The sequence below is a fragment of the Xenia sp. Carnegie-2017 genome, unplaced genomic scaffold, assembly GCF_021976095.1.
Source record: "Xenia sp. Carnegie-2017 unplaced genomic scaffold, XeniaSp_v1 HiC_scaffold_23, whole genome shotgun sequence".
Classification (NCBI taxonomy): domain Eukaryota; kingdom Metazoa; phylum Cnidaria; class Anthozoa; order Malacalcyonacea; family Xeniidae; genus Xenia; species Xenia sp. Carnegie-2017.
This window is the reverse complement of record NW_025813486.1, coordinates 14,559,037-14,574,903: the sequence shown is the minus strand read 5'-3', so window position 1 is coordinate 14,574,903 and position 15,867 is coordinate 14,559,037. Positions and strand designations below refer to the sequence as shown.

General features: G+C 33.3%; 1 protein-coding gene and 1 long non-coding RNA gene across 2 annotated transcripts; both read right to left on the bottom strand.

The window, feature by feature from the left end:
- On the bottom strand, positions 1 to 900 carry LOC124449780. Its single transcript, XR_006949592.1, has 3 exons — positions 837 to 900; positions 701 to 768; positions 1 to 149 (listed from the first exon to the last, which is right to left on the bottom strand). It is a non-coding gene; the product is annotated as an uncharacterized LOC124449780 (long non-coding RNA).
- Positions 901 to 1,689: 789 nt separating this feature from the next.
- On the bottom strand, positions 1,690 to 4,099 carry LOC124449201 (acyl-CoA-binding protein homolog 1-like). Its single transcript, XM_047000144.1, has 5 exons — positions 4,019 to 4,099; positions 3,664 to 3,762; positions 3,095 to 3,140; positions 2,125 to 2,267; positions 1,690 to 1,707 (listed from the first exon to the last, which is right to left on the bottom strand). Exons 1-5 carry the CDS (start codon positions 4,037 to 4,039, stop codon positions 1,690 to 1,692), a joined length of 327 nt encoding a protein of 108 aa, XP_046856100.1. The 5' UTR covers positions 4,040 to 4,099.
- Positions 4,100 to 15,867: the final 11,768 nt, after the last annotated feature.

Genomic DNA, 15,867 nt, shown 5'->3' with positions numbered 1-15,867 from the left:
CAACTGACATCCACAAAGAATCCAAACTACAAATAAACATTCTTGGCCATGAATCACCATGACACATGAGCAATGAAAAACTAGTAACAGTAATTGAAGTGAATGAGAGAGGTGGTAAAGGGACTTTCACAACTCCATCCATGTGGGATCTACAATGTGAGAAAATATGAAATAATGATATGCAAAGTTACAATGCATCAGCAAGTTTAATTTGTCATGAAATCTCATGCATTTCTTTCATATTATATTACATTGACTCCCAAAGACTATAGTTCCTGCACTTAACACCATAAGACTAGAGTTCATGAAAATAACTTCTGACTGTTATAGTCTATGCCCCTAAATCACAAATATTATAATGAATCCACCTAACTCACTAACACTATACTTCTTGCATCTAACTCATAAACACTATAATTCACACAATTAGCTGGAAAACACTATATTTCATGTACCTCACACTCAAAAACTATAGTTTATGCACATAACTCCAAAGATTACATTTCACACACCTAAGTACCAATCATTAAATACAATAGATTTTTAAGAGATGACTTTTATCACAATATCTCTTTAGAGTATTCCTGACGCTAGCAAACGTGAAAATCAAGTTGTTAGTGATTATATCTGCTAAATATGATTGAAGAAAAATATCGAGCCAAGAATCATCTAAAGACATAGAAACAGAACATAAACTTACCACATCGCTTTCAATTTCATTGATAATGGCTTCTTCACCAAATTTCAACGAACGAATTTTGACCTTGCCTAAATGTAAAAGGAGTAATGTTGCAAAGGAAGCAAAGCGAGAAATGTCCGACGTCAATATATCTCACATTCAAAATATACTTTTCACGTTTTTCAGCCAAAGCCGTGTGTCGCTTTTCACGACACACTTTACGAGAACAGAATCGTAACCTTCAATGCAACAAGCCCCTAGCCAGCATATAATTACTAGAGAAAGCATGGTTTTTACATATGTAAAAAATTGACGCTCAATATTCAAAAGCATATTGAAAGGAAAACGGAATAATAAATTATGCAACGTCAACTTAAATTTTATTGCAAAACCAATCAAATTCATTCATACACATTACACTAGTTTAAATTCATAAAAAAAATCTTAAATTTTCGATCCGTGCCACGCCTTAACAGCTTTCTCTAATCTCCCTAGTTGACTTTTTATAAAGCATTGATATGTGGTTAATCTCTTTTACCGCGAATTTTGTTGTAGATGGACAACTTTTCGCATTAGACAGAATATTTCACAATAAAACCGTCTGTGAAAAACTATACTTTTAAAATTATAGTTGTTCATTCCTTTTTATGCAAGAGAAATCGCAAGTTATTAGTAGCCTTACAGATCTTCTTTCTCAATCAGTAAACCATAAATTTTCTTTTACTGCTCAACATTCTATTAAAAAAGGTAAAGGTGTGCGAACAGCAAGCGGTTTTAGATTATGTTCTAAGCCATGAAAACCGCATGAAATCTTTGTGACTATCTATAAACATCTTCACACGTTTCTCAAGATCACATTCAGTTTCGGTTCCAAAATTTATATTTTTCTCGTTATTATAAAGCATCTTGTAAGTTGCGCTATTCATAACAGCTTAGCTTTCCGTTAATAAGTGATAATGAGCAAAGTACATACAACATGTGGCTTTCAGCTTCGTAAACATTATTCTTCGTTAGTGGCGTTGACAAAACTACAACGAGAATTTCTTCTTTTAAAGTACATATTATTACTCCATAAATCTATTTATTGAGGCTTAAATAATCGCAATGATTGTACTATCTTGAAGCAATTGAATGAAAATTGATGAGAGACTTGCGGCTTCTTGAGAGATGCGGCCCCTTGTTGCAGAGTATTTGTCCTTTGTTGCATATTTCAAAAGGTTTTGAATAAACGGAACTTTTAATGAACTGAACCAGCAGCTGGTGGAAATGTCGAAGAAAATCTTGATAAACCTTTGAATAAATGGCTGGTCATGGTTAGAAGAGGTAGTCTATTGAATGGGTATGACTGGTAATTGTTAGAGATAAACCATTGAATAAATGGCTGGTTATGGTTAGAAGAGGTGGTCTATTGTTGGAGCATGATTTTCTAGTAGTTAACAACAAACCTTTGGGGTCAAAGCATTGTATTTATCAGGCCTGTTCATTGTGATTGTCCTCAAACCGCCATCAGTAGAGACAAGAATATTTTCAAACTCATTTGATGTATTAATGTCTTTGTTGGGTTGGCTGTTGGTCTTGGATTTTTGTCCTGAAGTTACATTTAAGAAATATTGAATAAATTTGCAATAACTGTTTTGGACTAAACAGCCCAAAAGTGTAAGAGATTGAGTTCAAAGATGTTTCATCTCCTTAATGAATGACTAGGTGTTTCACTTGCATGTCAAACCTTTTTAACAATATTTAACTTTAATAACTGTAGACATATAAAGGGAATATGGTGATCGAGTAAGAGAGATTGAATATGCTGCTTTTACACCACTGGTTTTTTCAACATCAGGTGGTATGGGGAAAGAGACGGCAATTGCTTATAAGCGGCTAGCTGATCTGCTGGCACAAAAGAGAAAGCTGCAATATGGCATCAGGCTAGCGTGGATGCGTTGTAAACTGTCTTTCGCACTGATTAGGTCAGCAATTACTGCGATACGAGGAAGTCAATCTGCCTCAACTCGCGAACATACTTTAAATATTGACCTAGGTTATTGGGAAAGTTGTCTTTACACTTGACTGTCCCTTTATCATGGATATTTTAAACATTGATGTTAGTTATCTTTGATTTAGTTTTTGACATTTATATTTGTATGTTGTAGTTTATAATTTTAATTAAATTTTAATTTTTTCTTTTTTTTAATCAAAATCGCGATTAAAGTTAACTAAGACAGGTTTAAAAAAAAACAAAAAAAAACTGTAGACATATAACAAACTTACTCCTGTAATGTTAAAAATATTGTTAGTCAAAAAATCTGTTCTATAGTTCAATGTTGAGAAGGACATGTACACAACAGGGAAATGATGTTCATACAGAATATTTTGCAGAAAAGCTTTGTGTTTATAATACACAGCAAAATTCAAAATCACCTAGTAAAGATTCCACAAGTGCTATATACTGTTTTTGTGCATCTACCTAAAAGAAAAGTTCAATTTAAAAGTATTCATTACATGCAATAGAAGTTTTTTTCAAAAGTACATAGGTATTTGATAGAGAATCAATGGTACATTTGCATTTTTTCCTGCATCACCAATACTAAGAATGTTAAGTACAAGATTTTACCTCCTAAATGTTAAGGAATTCTTCGTAAATACAAATAGGGATATAATTCAGATTGCATGGCTTGAGAGAAACTATGTATATTAAAACCATTGAAAAGCACAGATTTACATGCAGATATTTTAGCTGTATGTTCCGATAGGTACTCATAATTTCCAGAAGACCCACACACTCAGTTCTTAATTAACGGTGTGCTGTCAACTTTGCACAAAACAACTTTTTACTGTAAATAATTTGATGACGATAGATTTTAGTAAGACTTGTGAGAGTGTTCAATAAAATTGTTGAAAGATACAGTCCTTTGGTGATGTTTGAAACTAGATACATATTGAATGTTCATTATAAGATAAGTGCAGCCTTTCTTAAACTAAATATTCACCTGTGATAAATCACCCAAATCGTTCCATGCATTCCATTTTGCCTTTCCAACAAAGTCCAAAGTCCCAGGCTTTGGTGTATTACATTTGCCTAAAGAACCCTGGAAATGTATATTGTTATTTGGTTCGTCTTATTTTTAACTTTGATTGTATTGTATGGTGGGACTGTGAACAGTTATAATTGAAAAAAATTCACTGTGCCTTTGCAAAAATGTGATTCAAATGCAATGATGCACATTGTGCTTAAAAATTTAAAGTCACCATTTAATTGAAGAGTTTGTAGTTAGGAGATACAACAACTAATGTTCAAGCTTTATGTAAAAACCGGATACAATATCTTTATGAATCGTAAAATACCTGCTTAAAAAGGGCGTACATCTTTAACTTCAATTCATTCCCTGGATCTTGAGTTAAAGATCCTACTTTTCTTTTGCTTCTTTAAACTGGTGAGAGATTGCAGAGAACTTCGAACCATCTTCGTAAAAATGTTCAGGTTTAAATAAGGTCGAGATAGATAGTTCACTATACCACGACGAAAATTTGCATATGATTTACAAACTCTTGGCGTCACGTTCATTTGCTATAATAAAATTTACAATAAATATTTTTATTATTGATTGAACGTTGACGAATAAGAAAATTGATATCTAGAAATGACCATTGAGTTCTATAATAACTAGAGCGGCTAACTTTACTGGGGCGAGGATGCCAAAAAAATGGCGGCCAAAGGACGTATTTCCGCTGAAATGATCGCTTTGCAGAAAAATAATATTCTCGACCTCCCCCTGGTGTCTATAGTAAATTATAAAGAATTTTTCAAAAAAACAACACGATATCACAGAATATGGATAACGTTAGTTCCATATTCTGTGACGATTCTTTTTTGGCATTTCTTTTATAATGCCAACACTTCAATCGTTCAATTGTTGGATGTCGTAGTTTCCACAAAAAGGAGCATATCGCTTCTCACAGGTGAGGTAGTTGTTTGTTTTGTTAGTCCGTCAACGATTGAAAAGCAATTATACATGCACTTGAAAAGCCATAAAATACATATTAAAGATCGTATTTTTTAAGACTGACTTGAACGCCAAATATACTGATGTTTTCCTGTTTTTGTTTATAAAATTCTGCATACTTTTCTGTCATTTGTTAATGCATGAAATCGTAAATTTACCCATTTATTTGCAAAATAGTTTCCTAAAGCAAAAAAGACCCTGCACACATTTTGCTCTGTGAGTAAGTATCAAAAAGAAATGATCAGCCCCAATGGTACCCATGATTTGGAGCAGAGCTTGTTATGTTCTATTTGCTGACAACATGCAGGGAAGATCAAGGAGTAAAGATGACTGGAAGATATTATTGACCAGGCAGAGTCTTAAAAAATGATAATGCTGTAAAGATAATTGATTTATTGTCTGCCCTATCCAGAGTTATTTAATTTGATCGTGGTCAAATTCTATGGATGGAGACAATGGATTCACTAAGGATGCCTTGAATGCTTTGAAGTTAAAGTTCATGATCCAAAGAAAGATGGCAAGGTTGTGTGTGTTTTGATGCTTAATGAATTGTCAATTCACAAACATATAAAATGGGAAGGCCATAAAGTTTGTGTCAATGTAAACATTTGTACTGAGATTGATGATGACTCGATGCAGATGTGAAGCTTCAAACTGTATAAGCCATTGGGTTTTATGCAACTTAATGTTTAAATCATGTCATATCTTTACCAAAATATTTTAGTTGAGTGTTGTTTGAATGTTACTAATATCTAATGCACTATACTGAAGCATTAAAGATTCAGTGATGAAACCTTTAAAGTTACTGTACTATATTTCTTATATATTTCTTATATTTCTTTAAGAAAAATTTGAGCTTATTTACCTATTAGAGTACAGAATGGAGATTTATCATATGCATTATTGCTGCTTTTTTAAAGAAAAGTTTTTCACTTTTCAAAGCTTTTCTACAAATTTTTTGCTTCTTATTTCTTATCATGAGATTGATGATATAGAGGTAATATAATACAATAACTTTCAAATTTCTAAAAAGCTTTGAAGCTTCTAGCATAAAAGTACAGTATAGGTATGTAATTCATTTGGTTTTATTGCCTTGCTATGACATATCTACTTGCACTTCATCATTCTTATATGAACAAAACACCAGATGTGGATACTCAGAGAACAAAATGCACTACCAACTGCTTATGAAATTTATTATTGAGGTGAAAACTGTGTTAATAATTCAAATTATAGTGCACTTTTATTGCAAATATAGGAAAAACAAAACAAAGTGAAGAAGAAAGGTAGAAGTATTAAAACTACAAATGAATTATAAACACCATTGGAAGCATAAGTGTTTTGATGATTATTTGCATTTTGCCCAATTCATATATCAATACAACAAAATCAAAATGTGCTACAACTTTACAAGTATTTGATGCAGTTGCACTTCAGAACATCACAAAAAGGTTACTTAAAGTAATTTCTAGTAATTTAAAGTAATTTAAAGTAATATGCACATGAAAAACATGTGACTTGGACGAGATTTGAACTCGCACCTTCGGATACTGGTGTGCCGCTCTACCTGTTGAGCTACCAAGCCCACAGGGATTGGAGACGAGTCAAATTTCTTAAAACTGCGTATGGACGAGAGATTCTCGCCACTATATAGTAGTTTACTGGATGGCACCGTGTTTCGACTTTATTCCAAAGCCATCATCAGAGAATACATGTAATATATTAATCCTAACACAGTTTTAATATGAATGAAAAACATGTGACTTGGACGATTTGAACTCGCACCTTCAGGATACTAGTCTGCCGCTCTACCTGTTGAGCTACCAAGCCCACAGGGATTGAACACGGTCAAATCTTTAAACTGCGTATGGACGAGAGATTCTCGCCACAAAAGTAGTTTACTGGATGGCACCGTGTTTCGCCTTTATTCCAAAGCCATCATCAGAGAATACATATAATATATTAATCCTAACACGGTTTTAATATGCACATGAAAAACATGTGACTTGGACGAACTTTGAACTCGCACCTTCAGGATACTAGTCCGCCGCTCAACCTGTTCAGCTACCAAGCCCACATGGATTGGAGACCAGTCAATCTCTTTCAAACTGCGTTTGGACAGTGGCGGATCTAGGATTTTCAAACATCAGTCATAAAACGTCGGGGGCGATCCGCACCTGGGGTGGTCTGAGGCATTCTCCCCTGAGAAATTTTGAATTTCAGAACCTTGAAAATGCCATTTTCAGCGTTTTAGAGCAATACAAAATGTATTTTGTGGGCATCGGTTTTGCGTAAATACAACACATTTTGCTTACTTTTTTTTCAAAAAAAAAAAGAAGTGAACAATACTTGAATGTTTTGCCAAATATTTAGGCTCATTATCATGCCAAATATATGGCTCATTAGCATGTCTAGGAACGTAAAATTTATTTCACAATAATGCTATTCAAAAACAGATACAGTCTTTAAAAATTTCTACCAAGTTGTCAGGCATAGACCCCCCTAGAGACCCCCATTCAAACCTCTATGTAACGAGTTAAGTTAGAAATTTGGTACTACAAGTGACAGTTCATAGATATAGAAAAGCTCAGACTTCAAACCATGCAAGTTTATTGTAACCCTTTACCCATCTCCACATCAGTGTCAGCAAATTCACTTTTTGAGAAAAAACTCAAAATTTTTCTGCCAAAGATTAAGCAAAAATTATCAGAGTAAAAATTTGCAGTTAAGACAGCTTAATGTCATAAATGTTTATTAGGCATTTCACTAGACTATTATCTTCTGTAAGTATATGCAAGGTGTGCTATATAGCAATCACTAGTAGCATTGTATTTGCAAATACAAACAGAATGTAACCAACATGTCTTTAATTATATAATTACATGAATGTTATATTTGGTTCATGTGTCATGCTTACTGGTTATGATAAATATCTTTTGATATGATCAAAGCTCGTTTGATCTGAAATAATTTAGTTTAGAAATTATAATGATCATCAGAAAAATTACATAGTGATCATGAAAATACTTTGCTGTTTTGCCAAATTTCAAGGTTTATCTGCATACATAGGAAGACATTTTTACTCTATAAAAAATGCTTTTCATACATCAATAGCCCTTTGGATTTTATGGCAAACTTTGGATTTTATGGTATGAGCCATAGATTAACACACCTTTACATCTCTACATGAGGTGTTCAGTTTGAAAAGGGGACAATATGTGACATGGGACAACATTTCATGTATGTGAAATACTCAGGTTTAATACCATTCCAGTCAAATTGTCAAAATAAAAAGCTTCATGGATCAGAAGACTCAAAATCACAGGTTATAGTAAACAGCTTCTCATGTAATCAATGTTAGTTTTCTCAAATCTTAAACAATATGTAGTATAACTGTCCAATGATTGAATGATCAATGATCATAAACTGAAAAGCCCCAAACATTTGCTTATGATAAAGTAAATAATAGTATGGCGCCTTATGGCTACAGATTTTTTGTCCATTGAAATATATTTGCAGGAATGTAGGATTTTGCTGCCATATAACGGCCACGATTCCCCAAGCACTAAAGAAATTATAGCTAAAACTCCTTTGGCAACAACAATTTTAGAAGCATCAATCTGCTTACCATACGCCATATTGACATAAATCGCATCACATACTCGCATAAATTGACTTTGATATATTACATTCATGCATACACTTCACTTGTCCTTTACTTACGATTTTGATGTAAATTCTGCTGATAAAACTCAAAACAATGTTGGCTTTTGAACATCAATGACTGAAATATCGCTCGCGAGATCGTCTTCGCTAAGCATTTACAATTTATCCATAAATTTTTCACCCTCTTGAAAAAATTCACAGTTTGACAGCTTCATTCATGTCAATATATGAATTTGTAAAGATCATAAAATCCATCTGATTGTAGTTTAGTTTCTATCATGCTTATAAATTGCTATGAAACGATCAAACATTCAATTCAGACAGTGAGCTTGACCATGTTAGTTCAGTTGGCTATCAGTCGAAATCCGTCAAACCAATCACATAAAACAAAAATTCAAATGAACCAATTGTAAGATAGCAATGAAGTATTTGCCGGTTGCCAGTCTCCCTTAAATTTGCGCAAATTTGCTCATTATATTGAACTACCATTTTGCTTGCACCAAGTCAAATGGAAGAGAAATGGAGTGCAAACCATTGAGCTCTATAAGACCTGAGGGCAAGGCCTGGGCCTCGTGGTCAAAAACATGGCGGTAATGGCGGACTTTGGTTGTCAAACTTCCACTTTGAGAAAAATTTTTAACATTCGCCCTCCCGAACTGAACTCTATTAATGCTTGGCGTCAATGACAACCAGCTAAAACAACCACGATACCGTAAGCATAAAATATTGAAAATAATGCTTCAGGTTTTGTGAACAGACACACATTTAAATGAGGTAAATCTACTGTAAAATAACGTATGTTCTGTCAAGCAAGGCTTCTTAAAGTTAACTAAGACAGGTTAAAAAACAAAAAAAAACTGTAGACATATAACAAACTTAATCCTGTAATGTTAAAACATTGTTAGTCAAAAATCTGTTCTATAGTTCAATGTTGAGAAGGACATGTACACAACAGGAAATGATGTTCATACAGAATATTTTGCAGAAAAGCTTTGTGTTTATAATACACAGCAAAATTCAAAATCACCTAGTAAAGATTCCACAAGTGCTATATACTGTTTTGTGCATCTACCTAAAAGAAAAGTTCAATTTAAAAGTATTCATTACATGCAATAGAAGTTTTTTCAAAGTACATAGGTATTTGATAGAGAATCAATGGTACATTTGCATTTTTTTCCAGCATCACCAATACTAAGAATGTTAAGTACAAGATTTTACTCTCCTAAATGTTAAGGAATTCTTCGTAAATACAAATAGGGGATATAATTCAGATTGCATGGCTTGAGAGAAACTATGTATATTAAAACCATTGAAAGCACAGATTTACATGCAGATATTTTAGCTGTATGTTCCGATAGGTACTCATAATTTCCAGAAGACCCACACACTCAGTTCTTAATTAACGGTGTGCTGTCAACTTTGCACAAAACAACTTTTTACTGTAAATAATTTGATGACGATAGATTTTAGTAAGACTTGTGAGAGTGTTCAATAAAATTGTTGAAAGATACAGTCCTTTGGTGATGTTTGAAACTAGATACATATTGAATGTTCATTATAAGATAGTGCAGCCTTTCTTAAACTAAATATTCACTGTGATAAATCACCCAAATCGTTCCATGCATTCCATTTTGCCTTTCCAACAAAGTCCAAAGTCCCAGGCTTTGGTGTATTACATTGCCTAAAGAACCCTGGAAATGTATATTGTTATTTGGGTTCGTCTTATTTTTAACTTTGATTGTATTGTATGGTGGACTGTGAACAGTTATAATTGAAAAAATTCACTGTGCCTTTGCAAAATGTGATTCAAATGCAATGATGCATATTGTGCTTAAAATTTAAAGTCACCATTTAAAAGAGTTGTAGTTAGGAGATACAACAACTAATGTTCAAGCTTTATGTAAAAACCGGATACAATATCTTTATGAATCGTAAAATACCTGCTTAAAAAGGGCGTACATCTTTAACTTCAATTCATTCCCTGGATCTTGGTTAAAGATCCTACTTTTCTTTGCTTTTTAAACTGGTGAGAGATTGCAGAGAACTTCGAACCATCTTCGTAAAATGTTCAGGTTTAAATAAGGTCGAGATAGATAGTTCACTATACCACGACGAAAATTTGCATATGATTTACAATCTTGGCGTCACGTTCATTTGCTATAATAAAATTTACAATAAATATTTTTTTATTATTGATTGAACGTTGACGAATAAGAAAATTGATATCTAGAAATGACCATTGAGTTCTATAATAACTAGAGCGGCTAACTTTACTGGGCGAGGATGCAAAAAATGGCGGCCAAAGGACGTATTTCCGCTGAAATGATCGCTTTGCAGAAAATAATATTCTCGACCTCCTGGTGTCTATAGTAAATTATAAAGAATTTTTCAAAAACAACACGATATCACAGAATATGGATAACGTTAGTTCCATATTCTGTGACGATTTTTTTGGCATTTCTTTATAATGCCAACACTTCAATCGTTCAATTGTTGGATGTCGTAGTTTCCACAAAAGGAGCATATCGCTTCTCACAGGTGAGGTAGTTGTTTGTTTTGTTAGTCCGTCAACGATTGAAAGCAATTATACATGCACTTGAAAAGCCATAAAATACATATTAAAGATCGTATTTTTAAGACTGACTTGAACGCCAAATATACTGATGTTTTCCTGTTTTTGTTTATAAAATTCTGCATACTTTTCTGTCATTTGTTAATGCATGAAATCGTAAATTTACCCATTTATTTGCAAAATAGTTTCCTAAAGCAAAAGACCCTGCACACATTTTGCTCTGCAGTAAGTATCAAAAGAAATGATCAGCCCCAACGGTACCCATGATTTGGAGCAGAGCTTGTTATGTTCTATTTGCTGACAACAGGGAAGATCAAGGAGTAAAGATGACTGGAAGATATTATTGACCAGGCAGAGTCTTAAAAATGATAATGCTGTAAAGATAATTGATTTATTGTCTGCCCTATCCAGAGTTATTTAATTTGATCGGTCAAATTCTATGGATGGAGACAATGGATTCACTAAGGATGCCTTGAATGCTTTGAAGTTAAAGTTCAAGATCCAAAGAAAGATGGCAAGGTTGTGTGTTTTGATGCTTAATGAATTGTCAATTCACAAACATATAAAATGGGAAGGCCATAAAGTTTGTGTCAATGTAAACATTTGTACTGAGATTGATGATGACTCGATGCAGATGTGAAGCTTCAAACTGTATGCCATTGGGTTTTATGCAACTTAATGTTTAAATCATGTCATATCTTTACCAAAATATTTTAGTTGAGTGTTGTTTGAATGTTACTAATATCTAATGCACTATACTGAAGCATTAAAGATTCAGTGATGAAACCTTTAAAGTTACTGTACTGTATATTTCTTATATATTTCTTATATTTTTTAAGAAAATTTGAGCTTATTTACCTATTAGAGTACAGAATGGAGATTTATCATATGCATTATTGCTGCTTTTTAAAGAAAAGTTTTTCACTTTCAAAGCTTTTCTACAAATTTTTGCTTTTTATTTCTTATCATGAGATTGATGATATAGAGGTAATATAATACAATAACTTTCAAATTTCTAAAAGCTTTGAAGCTTCTAGCATAAAAGTACAGTATAGGTATGTATATTCATTTTATTTTATTGCCTTGCTATGACATATCTACTTGCACTTCATCATTCTTATATGAACAAAACACCAGATGTGGATACTCAGAGAACAAAATGCACTACCAACTGCTTATGAAATTTATTATTGAGGTGAAAACTGTGTTAATCATTCAAATTATAGTGCACTTTATTGCAAATATAGGAAAACAAAACAAAGTGAAAAAGAAAGGTAGAAGTATTAAAACTACAAATGAATTATAAACACCATTGGAAGCATAAGTGTTTTGATGATTATTTGCATTTTGCCCAATCATATATCAATACAACAAAATCAAAATGTGCTACAACTTTACAAGAATTTGATGCAGTTGCACTCAGAACATCACAAAAGGTTACTTAAAGTAATTTCTAAAATAAAGTAATTTAAAGTAATATGCACATGAAAACATGTGACTTGACGAGATTTGAACTGAACCTTCGGATACTGGTGGCTGCTTACCTGTTGAGCTACCAAGCCCACAGGGATTGGAGACGAGTCAAATTTTAAACATGTATGGACGAGAGATCTCGCCACTATATAGTAGTTTACTGGATGGCACCGTGTTTCGACTTTATTCCAAAGCCATCATCAGAGAATACATATAATATATTAATCCTAACACAGTTTTAATATGAACATGAAAACATGTGACTTGGACGAGATTTGAACTCGCACCTTCAGGATACTAGTCTGCCGCTCTACCTGTTGAGCTACCAAGCCCACAGGATTGAACACGGGCAAATCTTTAAAATCTGTATGGACGAGATTCTCGCCACAAAAGTAGTTTACTGGATGGCATGTTTCGCCTTATTCCAAAGCCATCATCAGAGAATACATATAATATATTAATCCTAACACGGTTTAATACACATGAAAACATGTGACTTGGACGAACTTTGAACTCGCACTTTCAGGATACTAGTCCGCCGCTCAACCTGTTCAGCTACCAAGCCCACATGGATTGGAGACCAGTCAAATCTCTTTCAAACTGCGTTTGGACAGTGGCGGATCTAGGATTTTTCAAACATCAGTCATAAAACGTCGGGGGCGATCCGCACCTGGGTGGTCTGAGGCATTCTCCTGAGAAATTTTGAATTTCAGAACCTTGAAAATGCCATTTTCAGGTTTTAGAGCAATGTATTTTGTGGGCATCGGTTTTGTAAATACAACATCATTTTGCTTACTTTTCAAAAAAAAAGAAGTGAACAATACTTGAATGTTTTGCCAAATATTTAGGCTCATTATCATGCCAAATATATGGCTCATTAGCATGTCTAGGAACGTAAAATTTATTTCACAATAATGCTATTCAAAACAGATACAGTCTTTAAAATTTCTACCAAGTTGTCAGGCATAGACCCCTAGAGACCCCCATTCAAACCTCTATGTAACGAGTTGTTAGAAATTTGGTACTACAAGTGACAGTTCATAGATATAGAAAGCTCAGACTTCAAACCATGCAAGTTTATTGTAACCTTTACCCATCTCCACATCAGTGTCAGCAAATCACTTTTGAGAAAAACTCAAAATTTTTCTGCCAAAGATTAAGCAAAAATTATCAGAGTAAAAATTTGCAGTTAAGACAGCTTAATGTCATAAATGTTTATTAGGCATTTCACTAGACTATTATCTGTAAGTATATGCAATGTGCTATATAGCAATCACTAGTATTGTATTTGCAAATACAAACAGAATGTAACCAACATGTCTTTAATTATATAATTACATGAATGTTATATTTGGTTCATGTGTCATGCTTACTGGTTATGATAAATATCTTTGATATGATCAAAGCTCGTTTGATCTGAAATAATTTAGTTTAGAAATTATAATGATCATCAGAAAAATTACATAGTGATCATGAAAATACTTTGCTGTTTTGCCAAATTTCAAGGTTTATCTGCATACATAGGAAGACATTTATACTCTATAAAAAATGCTTTTCATACATCAATAGCCCTTTGGATTTTATGGCAAACTTTGGATTTTATGGTATGAGCCATAGATTAACACACCTTTACATCTCTACATGAGGTGTTCAGTTTGAAAAGGGGACAATATGTGACATGGGACAACATTTCATGTATGTGAAATACTAGGTTTAATACCATTCCAGTCAAATTGTCAAAATAAAAGCTTCATGGATCAGAAGACTCAAAATCAGGTTATAGTAAACAGCTTCTCATGTAATCAATGTTAGTTTTCTCAAATCTTAAACAATATGTAGTATAACTGTCCAATGATTGAATGATCAATGATCATAAACTGAAAAGCCCCAAACATTTGTTTATGATAAAGTAATAATAGTATGGCGCCTTATGGCTACAGATTTTTGTCCATTGAAATATATTTGCAGGAATGTAGGATTTTGCTGCCATATAACGGCCACGATTCCCCAAGCACCAAAGAAATTATAGCTAAAACCCTTTGGCAACAATAATTTTAGAAGCATCAATCTGCTTACCATACGCCATATTGACATAAATCGCATCACATACTCGCATAAATTGACTTTGATATATTACATTCATGCATACACTTCACTTGTCCTTTATTTTACGATTTTGATGTAAATTTCTGCTGATAAAACTCAAAACAATGTTGGCTTTCTTTTGAACATCAATGACTGAAATATCGCTCGCGAGATCGTCTTCGCCAAGCATTTACAATTTATCCATAAATTTTTCACCCTCTTGAAAAATTCACAGTTTGACAGCTTCATTATGTCAATATATGAATTTGTAAAGATTTTATAAAATCCATCTGATTGTAGTTTAGTTTCTATCATGCTTATAAAATTGCTATGAAACGATCAAACATTCAATTCAGACAGTGAGCTTGACTATGTTAGTTCAGTTGGCTATCAGTCGAAATCCGTCAAACCAATCACAATAAAACAAAAATTCAAATGAACCAATTGTAAGATAGCAATGAAGTATTTTTGCCGGTTGCCAGTCTCCCTTAAATTTGCGCAAATTTGCTCATTATACTGAACTACCATTTTGCTTGCACCAAGTCAAATGGAAGAGAAATGGAGGCAAACCATTGAGCTCTATAAGACCTGAGGGGCAAAGGGCCTGGGCCTCGTGGTCAAAAACATGGCGGTAATGGCGGATTTTGTTGTCAAAACTTCCACTTTGAGAAAATTTTAACATTCGCCCTCCGAATCCGAACTCTATTACTGCTTATGTCAATGACAACCAGCGAAAACAACCACGATACCGTAAGCATAAAATATTGAAAATAATGCTTCAGGTTTTGTGAAATGGACACACACACATTTAAATGAGGTAAATCTACTGTAAATAACGTATATTTTGTCAAGTAAGGCTTTAGTTATAAAGGCTATGTTATAAAATATCAAACGGCATTCTTTACACTGTCAATGTATCGTTAAGCTTTAATGCATAATCCCATGTGCAATACTTGTGTTTTTGACTGTTTGATAACAGCTTGTGCAACTGTCTTTCTTGAATAGATGGGTAAATCTTAGTTAAAATGTCCAAAAGGAGTCAGAAAAGTTAGCTTACCCCCACGACTTAAGTCGACTGGAAATATATTATAAGTAGGTATGTAATTGTTTTGAGTTTTTGTAGGATTGATTCTGGGTGTCTTATAAGGTATTATGATATTCTGATAAATCTACTGAGAACTTATGAGAAAATATCTTGAACTAGGAGCAAAAGAACGAAATTCAGAAATTCTATAATCATGTTGCTGGTTCTGTTTTGAGCCAAGATATTAGAAACTGGATTGTCATTGACAACCATGGATCTACTACTGAACAGAACTACATTAATTTCCCATTGAAAATAATGATTTCTAAATTAAAGTGCATTGGTTTCTCTGACATAACACTTTTCATTA

What these genes read in the sequence shown, in the direction of transcription:
- LOC124449201 (XM_047000144.1), bottom strand. Translation starts at nt 4,039, where the DNA reads ATGTACGCCCTTTTTAAGCAG. An exon ending in TGTACGCCCTTTTTAAGCAG is followed by an intron (nt 3,763 to 4,018) that starts GTATTTTACGAT and finishes ATACATTTCCAG; the next exon opens with GGTTCTTTAGGCAAATGTAA. An exon ending in ATTTGGGTGATTTATCACAG is followed by an intron (nt 3,141 to 3,663) that starts GTGAATATTTAG and finishes CTTTTCTTTTAG; the next exon opens with GTAGATGCACAAAAACAGTA.